Source organism: Taudactylus pleione, unplaced genomic scaffold (genome assembly GCF_031769625.1).
Source record: "Taudactylus pleione unplaced genomic scaffold, aTauple2 ptg000252l, whole genome shotgun sequence".
Lineage (NCBI taxonomy): Eukaryota > Metazoa > Chordata > Amphibia > Anura > Myobatrachidae > Taudactylus > Taudactylus pleione.
Genome location: NW_028284654.1, coordinates 2,175,788 through 2,185,825, shown reverse-complemented (window position 1 = coordinate 2,185,825; position 10,038 = coordinate 2,175,788). Strand labels below are relative to the sequence as shown.

The window sequence follows — 10,038 nt, the reverse complement described above, 5'->3', positions numbered from 1 at the left end:
CGGAATATGTGTGTGCTGTATAAGGAACTGGTAATAAATAGATAATCCTTTATTAAATGTTATTACGTGTGTTTTACAATGTGTTTTGGAAGGGTAGGATTTGGGCATTTACCAGTCAGGTTTTAAGAAAAATCACTTATTCATTTTAAAATATGCTCCCCAACCCATTTTCTCATACCTCGTGTATTTATAACACATGGATCTAGGCTAAATTCGATATTTATGCATGTATGAACCAGCCCGGGGACTACTTAAAAGAAGAAAGGAACAGACGATTTAGTACGTAAAGAAACAGGCTGGTATTTAGTTTGGGAATGTGGTAAATAATCTAGATCCTTGCAGCCCAGACATCACAGGTTATATCTCCCTGATACTGTTTCCTACATAATAATAATAACTAACTTCCCTCTATTCTGTCAGACACTAGTCACTGGCAGTCACATGCTATAGGAAAGCCTTGGCACCCAGAACTCTGCCCCTTCCCTGTCCTGTCTAACCCCATGCCAAGGGTACGTAAGCCAAGTTTTGCACTCCAGCTGTTGTGGAACTACAGCTCTCAGCATGCACTGCCACAACTTCTGCAAGCCCCAACAGCAGAACTGCGGCAGGGCATGCTGGGATATACAGTTCCACAGCAGCAGGAATGCCACACACGTTGCCTACCCCTGCCCTATTGGTAATGTCTAAATCCCCTTCACGGAGAGGACCCCTGCCCTATGCCTTCATCTGCCTGTGCAGCTGAGCTGACCCTCCCGACCCTCAGTGCACACACTGACACCCTGCTGCTGCAGCATTACAGTAACAGCCTCTCCCTGGTCTCCCATCCAGGCCAGAGCCCAGGAAGCAGAAATCATCATTCTGTGTCACCCTGTCAGCTGCTGCCTAGCCCCGCCCCTGGCTCATCTCTTCCAACCAGAGCCAAGCTGCCGTCACCGCCGCCTCGGCCATTGGCTGGCTATATTAAGAAAGCGTCCGGAGCCTTTATATAGCGAGAGCGCTGCACTGAGAGCGACAGTTACTACTTGTGATACAGTAGCAGCGCTGAGTTCGGAGAGAGGGGGAGGAGCTAGAGCCGTGTGGTCACTGGATACATTGTATCACCCGTAGCGGTTACATTGTATCAGCTCTATCTCAGACGTTCTATCATCACTCGCAGCAGCCGCCTGATCTCCCCGGGACTGTACAACCACACAACTGCCCCCAGGCATCCCCCAGGGTGATCAGCCACCATTAGAACCATAGGCAACCTGAGAAAGCGCCGGGCGGCGGCCGGCAGCTCCAGCAAGGTGGCGATGGCGGCGATCCGCAAGAAGCTGGTGGTGGTGGGGGACGGGGCGTGCGGCAAGACCTGCCTGCTCATCGTCTTCAGCAAGGACGAGTTCCCCGAGGTGTACGTGCCCACCGTCTTCGAGAACTACGTGGCCGACATCGAGGTGGACGGCAAGCAGGTGGAGCTGGCCCTGTGGGATACGGCGGGCCAGGAAGACTACGACCGGCTGCGGCCGCTCTCTTACCCGGACACGGACGTTATCCTCATGTGCTTCTCGGTGGACAGCCCGGACTCGCTGGAGAACATCCCGGAGAAGTGGGTGCCCGAGGTCAAGCACTTCTGCCCAAACGTGCCCATCATCCTGGTGGCCAACAAGAAGGACCTGCGGAACGACGAGCACATCCGCAACGAGCTGGCCCGCATGAAGCAGGAGCCGGTGCGCATTGAGGACGGGCGGGCCATGGCCATCCGCATCTCCGCCTATGAGTACTTGGAGTGCTCGGCTAAGACCAAGGACGGTGTGCGGGAAGTGTTCGAGACGGCCACTAGGGCGGCGCTGCAGAAGAGGCACGGGCCCAGCGGGGAGTGTATGAGCTGCTGCAAACTGCTCTGATGATGCTGGTGCTGTGGACTAAAGACTTCATTCTGGCTGACCTGGCCTTGCTGTGCCCTGTGAGCGGTGGGGGGGCTCTCCGCCTTGGAGGTGACTCTTGTATTGGGGAAGGGCTCATGAGACTTGTCAGCTGCTGTTTGCCCCCTTGCCAGGCAGTGCCAACGTCAGTATGTCCCAAACTGGCTGTTACCATGATGGGGAAGGGTGCAATGCATGTGCCCAGTCTGCCTGCTCCCTCCAGGGACATGAAGTACACTACCTGCTGCCCCCTGTGAGGAGGGGGTGACTTTCAGCTTGGAAGAACCCTTGTATTGGAGAAGGGCTAGTAATGAGACTCCTATAACTTGTGAGCTGTTTACATCGAACCAGTGCTGCCCCTGTGCCAGGCAGAACCACCCTCAGTATTCTGGCTGTTACCATGAAGGGGGAGCACTGAATGTGCCCAGTCTGCCCTCTCACCAGGTATATGAAGTATGCACGACCTGCTGCGTTCTTCCTGGGACTCTTGTTACAGATAGAACTGTATGCTGCTGTGCAGTGTGTTACTGGCACTGCTGTAACATAATCCATATCTGATCATCTAATATCCAGGACCACCTGTGGCAGTGATTCTCCTGCACTGTACATTGTAAAGAAGAAAATAACTATGTATAGGCTATTGGGTATGCTGTACTTCATGAACTTTCTCATTGTGCCTGTTTTGCAGCTCAAGTTTTTTCTTTTCTTTGCACAATTAATTTTCTCCTATTGACACTTAATGCACTTACTATCTGCATAAACACTAACATGATCAGCAGTTTATGTTTCCTCACCAGAGAGGGTACAACTGAAACCACTGTTTTTTGTTTTTTTTAATTTAAAATGTATATATTTTATTTGATGGAATGTATTGGAACAAAGTTACAAAGCCTTTCCCTAAAGATCCCACCTGTAATCATTTGCATTACAGGACTCCTGGTTTACAGAACCTGCTAAATTTGCATAATCTGTTTATTGAATGTACCACACAGATGTCAGAAGCTTAATATATGGATTTTTTTATTTTTTTTTTTTTGTCACATACAGGTTTCTTTACATTTTTTTTTTCTTTCTTTTTTTTACAGTGGTACTAAATCTGTGCTAAATTGAAAAACAAAAGCTGGCAGGGCGGGGTAAAGAGGTGCATTTGGATCTGTTTACATGAAGTTTAATGTGTATATAAAGGTTTTTATTTGAAATATTAAAATATTCTATGAACAGAACGCTCCTGTAGTGTTGATCCTTGTCTGTATTAATGGAGTTTCTTCTTCCTCCCTGTGAAGTTAAAATGTTTGCATTGTCAAAGTTGTCCTGTGAGGCTGGAGACACATTCCACACACTTGGGCTTTTCAGGGATTAACTGCAAACATAACTAGCTCTTCCAAGGTTCCCAGTGAGGCTTTTGTAATTTAGTTGTAAAGTTTCCCCTCCCCCACTGTAACAAAGCTTGCATGTGGTGCACCCCCTCCCAATTCCACAGCAGCCATTCCTGCAAAGCTTCAGCTACTTCATGGTTTCAGCTGATAATGTTCAGATCAAGATTTAATTTTTGTTTAAAGATTTACAAATAGATCTATCATTTGGATTATGTTTATTTTGGTGTGTTGTACACCCATTTTTATTTCCTCTGTTCTCAAATAAGGGTTTGGTACAGGATGCCGGCAGTCAATGTTGGCATCCTGATGGTTAGGCTAGTGACACCCGTCGGTTGGTATCCTAACCCTCCCTTCGTTGTACTTAAACCTAACTCTGCTACTTACCGTTGGGGTGCCGGCCATGAGCGCGGGAATCCCTGTGGGTCAGTATTATGGGGTCTATGTACTAAAGCTTGATGAGAGGAAAGAGTATTAACCAATCGGCTCTAGTCATTTTTCAAACACAGCTTGTAAAATGTAAGTTAGAAGCTGATCAGTTAGGACTTTCTCTCTCCAGTCTTTAATAACTATCCCCCTATGACCGCAGCCCCTCAAACAAATGTGTATTGAGTTGTTCCACTCTTGTGAGTGGTTGAAAGTAATATATGTGAACAAGTGCATTCAAATGATCATCACAAAGACAAAACACTGGGCTTGTGTGTAAAGTATATATTAAACTATTATGTGCATACATTCCAGCTTTATGCAGGTTGGATGTACATGGGTGGCAGCAGCTAGTTTAATTTGCATTTGCTGTTCTAATACATTAGATGTAGTCTGAGTGGCTGAAAGTTGAACAGTAACCTGTGTACAGCTATATGGGAAATGACAACAGACTAAAGTAACAAAGCTTTGCCATGGTATGGGGACATACTGTATGAATATTAGATTTTACTTTTGTCTATCAAAGGGAAGCATTCTCTGGTAGCCACAGAAAGGGGTGCGTTAGCCTTTAACTAATGACAACCCTCAGGTTTCTAGTATAGTTTGGTAAAAATGTCCGCTATCCACATTTCATAAAACTACCCCAATAGCTCTTGATGGAGTGCTTGCTAGATGAACTTGGTTTTAGTTGTGAGGGGGGGAGACTTTTTGGTAATTGTTTTCAGAAACATGGTCTGCAGTGTAGGTCCCAGCTCCTCTGAGAGATACATTTAATGGCACCTTTTGTACTTAGAACCAGACTGGTACCAAAACTGAGGTGACCTGTTAATGCAAATAGTACAGGGGATATATATTATAATTTTGCACTTAAAATTGTAAAATGCTATGGGATAGGCCAGCAGTACATAAATCTATATTGCACATCACTGACTACATACAGTATAGCAAAATGTATAGTAACAAATCTTTATTGCAACGTTATAAAGTGGACAGTGCAGTCTGGTAAAGATCCATTCTGGGGTCTAAACAACCGCTGCCGTTTAAACTTGGCCTGCTGACCACTGTAATCAGCAAGGGTCACCTGTAGTCTCCCAATTAGTAAGTGACCATCTGGTAAAAAAATATATTCAAATATCATATTGCTCTTTCATTATGTACTGTGTATAGAGTCCCTATCTTCTCACAATTGGGATTTGACAGCTGAACATAGACCATATTGGAGAAGTGTGGTGGTTTGTATCTATCATGGGTCACATTTGTATACAGCGCCCCCTATATCTCTCTCTAGAGGAGTGTATATAAAACTTGGCAATCATGCATCAATATTTGAAGCTAGAATTGCTTTTACAGCATGTTATGTGCAATGAGGGCTAGTGCCCACTATAAATATGGTATTTGTAAAAGTGATGCTTGGCTCATGCTGGTGTATACAGCTGGGTACAAGTACACGATCCATTGCACCATATATCATTCTGCCGGGTATCGGAATTATATATCTTGCGGACGCCTAGTGCCCGTGCACGCGTGTTGTACATCGCATTGTCCCAAGAAAGACGCCATGGAACTACACATCGTGCCATCGTCATCTGCATTGTGTGCGGATGGGGCAATGTATCGTGCCGCCGCTGGGTACACACATCATGTAGTGTGTACCCAGCTTTAGGAGATCATTGAGTCCTATAAGAAGCAGCGCAGTCCATGCACAACATCAGGTGTTCTATTAGGAAACCAACTTGAATAGACATTTTATTTTCATAGTAGGGATCGATGATCCCTTGTGTGTTTTTGTCTCTGGTTTAACCTAAAATAAAAACAGTTGACTTTGTAACCACCTTATTCCTCTTCAGACACAGGGGCACTTGTACTAAGCCTTGGAGAGAGATAAAGTACCAACCAATCAGCTTTTAACTCCTTTTTCAAACACAGCCTGTAACGTGACAGGAGCAGATTGGTTGGTACTTACAGTGGAGAAAGAATCTCTCACCAAGGCTTAGTACATAGACCCCTGCAGTACTTTGGGCGCAGGTTTTGGTGAAGAGAGTGCTTCTTCTACATTTCATATATGGGTGAAGGGATTGTAATACAAATATGGGTTATACATGTATAGTGTTCAAATTGAAAGTGAATATTTTCAAAAGTTTACCAGATGTGGGGCCAAATGTAACAGGGCCCTATTCCGGTAGTCATTAAACTTAAAGCAGCAATTAGTTTAAAAGCAAAATCAGGTTGCTTATGCCTTTAAACTAATTGCCGCTTTAAATCTGGTGAATATCTCGTCAGAATTGTACTGTCTCTCGTAAACCGTAAGCTGTTACATTTGGCCCCATGGTATTTTGTCAGGGAACACTTAAAGGGAGATTTAGGAAACCTAAATAGGATAAATTGGTTGCTATGGGCAATTATTATTCTTATCTAGTACATTTGAATAAATATAGTGGGGCCCATTTATTAATGATCACATTTTGCAATGCGATCATAGCGGCCGGATGTATTAACCGGCACATGCAGGGAGACGGGCTCCTGCGATGTGGCCGGAGTGCATTCGGGGCTGCTGCGCATGCGCAGTCCCGCGGACTGCACATGAGCGGCGCCCATTGCCGGCGGAGGGATCTGGGATATCTCTCCGCTGGCTCATATCCGGTAAGTGCCTATAGATTACAGCGGCTAACGCTGTCTTCAGATGGCGTTAGCTGCTGGGGCCAATATCGGGAATGCTTTGCATTCCCTATATTGATACATTTGGCAGCATCGCATCCCCCATAGACACCTATGGGGGAGGCGGCTGCCAGCGGCAATTGAGGGATCGCAGCAGGTATCGGAGATACCTGCTGCGGTCCCTCCTTCATACATCTGGGGGATACTTAGTATTTGAGGTAAACCCCTGAAAACGTGTGTTTTCGGGGATTTTACCTCAAATAGTGAATGATAAACGGGCCCAATAGATTCTAATTTTGTCGTCTTTTGAAGGTTTGCCAAATCTCCTCCTTAGGTAATTATTATGGCATTGAAAATAATAAGAACCCCCCCCCTCTCCAAAGAAACAAGAACCTTCCACTCCAAAAAAAACCCTAAAACAAACTCGATTTGGTTCTTTTCTACTATCACATTCTATGCTCCTCATAAGATTGCTGCTTATCAGTTTGCTGCTAGAGCCGATCATTAACTACAGCAGCAAGGTACCTCAGACATGTCCCTTCCACTCTACAATTGGACAGGCTTTAATCTCATGAATAACAGTTCATCCATGAAACAGCTGTCTCTGCTGTGTGTAAGTAACACGTGCGCCAAAGGTTATGGGGGATTCTATCCGGGTACATTAGTCATGCCAGAGCAGAGGGGCTCCACACCTAAAGTCTATGGGGAGCCTGTGGGAGAAACATAGGCATGGCTGCCAAACCTTGAAATTATTCCTTACTGATCTATTAATAAAAAAATCAAATGAAGAAAAATCATATTAACAATCATGGGGATAGGACTTCAGCAGATAAAGAAAGAATAGTAAGATAGGAGAGGTGCATACAGCAGCAGGGTGCATTGTTGTATACGGTATGCAATCGGGAAGCCGACTGCCTAAATACCGGCAGCCGGCTTCCCGACTGTTATATCACGGCAAGGGTGAAATACCGGGCATCTATATGTAGACGCCCTGCATTTCCCCGAGGCCGGGGACCGGCGCCCGGCACCACGATCGTAGTGATGCCGGGCGCCGCGAGCGGACAGCCGCGGGGGGGGGGGGGGGTGGGGAGGGTTAGGTCTAGGGCTCCCGGGGGGGACTTAGGGTTAGGCATCCCCCCCGGGAGGGTTAGGCTAGGGGGAGGCAGGGTTAGGCACCCCCGTGGGGGACTTAGGTTTAGGCAGCGGGGAAGGGGGTGGTTAGGGTTAGGCACTTAGAGGGGGGATTAGGGTTAGGCATCCCCCCGGGAGGGTTAGGCTAGGGGGAGGGAGGGTTAGGCACCCCCGTGGGGGACTTAGGTTTAGGCAGCGGGGAAGGGGGTGGTTAGGGTTAGGCACTTAGAGGGGGGATTAGGGTTAGACACCCCTAAGGAGGGTTAGGGTTAGGGGGGTTAGGTTAGGTTAGTAGATACTCACCTATCCACGATCGGGATTTCCAGCGCTGTCGGCCTTCCGCTGCTCGGAACTCTGCTGATGTCGGGCTGCCGCTGCCGGGAACCGGGTATTTCATACTGATTCCTTGTATAGAACTGTATGCTTACAATAACTGCTAGTATGTGCTTTCAACAGAATTTAGTAGTATCTAATTCACACCATAGAAACTTATTGGTGTGTAATGAATCATTAAGTTATTTACTAAACGGCGGGGTTTTAGAAGTGGAGTTGTTGCCCATAGCAACCAATCAGATTCTAACTATTATCTTATATAAGGAGGTAGATAAATAATTAGAATCTGATTGGTTGCTATGGGCAACATTTCCACTTCTAAAAACTTGCACTTTAGCAGTGGTGTCCCAAGGGGGGTGCGCGCCGTACCTGGGTGTCACTCACCAAGGGGTGTCACTAAGGGGGGAGTGCAGACTCCCCCTTAGTGACAGGAGCCGGGTGCTGCACTGTAGTATTAAGTGCAGCACTTGGTTCCTGACACTGTGAGGGAGCCGGTGGCAGGGCAGGGCAGATCTCCCTCACAGTGTCAGGGCAGTCTGCACCTCCTGCACCCCCCTGGCCCTCACAGTAAAAAGCACAGGAGTCGGGACTACGGGGTTCGGGTAGTGAGGCCACGCCCACTTCCTGCGTGGCCACAAAGCGAGCCGCTGCGTCTCAGCGGAAGACGTGCTTAACATCTAATGTAGCCCCTAATCTTGTGGATATTTTAATCTAGTGCTTTGGGTTCATGTGGGCCAGTCCTCAAGCTGCACGCTCAGCCTCTGCGCAGCCAAGGAGTGGGAGCGACCGTGTGGTCTGTGCAGTCACTTCGCCAGCCTATAATGTGGCATTGCATTGGGAATAACACTTCTAATAATGAGCAGATCAGGTCTAGTATAACATCTATTCAACATAAAACATATATATACTGTATGTACAGTATGTGTGTATATATATATATATATATATATATACATATACACACACATTAAATAGCTCCAGCAGCATTGCAAATTATATATACTCAAGTGCATGTGGTGTTCCAGTAATAGTAAGCTCTTAAATTAGTGCTATAAGGAAATTAAGTTCCAAAATATCACTCAAGCTGGGCATCCACTATACAGGTTTCTGTCAGATATCTGTCCAATCTGCCTGGTTGGAATGAAAACCTGGTAATGTATGGGCGCAAATGACAGTCGATCATATGGTTTTAAACACTGAAAAAAGGACAAAAAAAAATTGTTCAAATTGGTTAAATTTGTGTGTTTTAACCAATTTGTCTAAACAACCATTTTTGGCTATTTTCTAGTGTTTGTGAGCAAATGGAGGATTGTCATTTGCTCCCATACATTACCAGGTTTTCATTGCAACCAGCCAGATTGGACAGATATCTGACTGATAATTGTATAGTGGATGCCCAGCTTTAGTCAGAGAATTGAATAGAATATCATCATAAATTCAATAATTGGTTCACATGATATTTAGTAAACAACAGTTCTTTGATTGTATCGTGTTGTGAATGATATCCAGGCGGTCAAAATCCCAAAGCATGTTAAGTATTCTAACCCTAACCCACCCCTCCTGCAGCCTAACCCTAACCGGTCCCGACAGCTGACGGTAAGTACACTAACCCTCCCCTCTCCCCTACCCTAACTCTCCCTTAGGGATGCCTAACCCTATCCTCCCCCCCTAGTGCCTAACCCTAACCTCCCCCCGTTAGTGCCTAAACCTGATGCCCCCTCCCTGCACCCTAAACCTAACCCTCCCGGGGGGTGCCTAACCCTAACCCCCCTAGTGGTGCCTAAGTCTAACCCCCCTTTCTTAAACCTCCAGGGGGGTGCCTAACCCTAAGTCCTCCCAGGGGTCCCTAAACCTACCCCCCCCGCGGCTAGACGCTAAGACACCCGGCTTACCTTCATACGGTGTGCCAAGTGTCGGGATTCTGTAGTGGGGCTAATGATAGGTGTCGGGATTCCGTAGCGGGGCTAATGATAGGTGTCGGGATTCCATAGTGGGGCTAATGATAGGTGTCGGGATTCTGTAGTGGGGCTAATGATAGGTGTCGGGATTCCGTAGCGGGGCTAATGATAAGTGTCGGGATTCCGTAGCGGGGCTAATGATAAGTGTCGGGATTCCGTAGCGGGGCTAATGATAGGTGTCGGGATTCCGTAGCGGGGCTAATGATAGGTGTCGGGATTCCGTAGTGGGGCTAATGATAAGTGTCGGGATTCTGTAGTGGG

The 10,038-nt window shown here is 46.7% G+C and overlaps 1 protein-coding gene across 1 annotated transcript; it reads left to right on the top strand.

Annotated features, from left to right (window-relative positions):
- Window positions 1-997: 997 nt before the first annotated feature.
- RHOB (ras homolog family member B) lies at window positions 998-3,117 on the top strand. Its single transcript, XM_088480279.1, has one exon. It carries the CDS (start codon window positions 1,293-1,295, stop codon window positions 1,881-1,883), a length of 591 nt encoding a protein of 196 aa, XP_088336405.1. The 5' UTR covers window positions 998-1,292; the 3' UTR covers window positions 1,884-3,117.
- The last annotated feature ends 6,921 nt before the right edge of the window (window positions 3,118-10,038 follow it).

Bases quoted from the DNA above. Each gene is read 5' to 3' on its own strand.
- RHOB (XM_088480279.1), top strand. From the start codon at position 1,293: ATGGCGGCGATCCGCAAGAAGCTGGTGGTGGTGGGGGACGGGGCGTGC.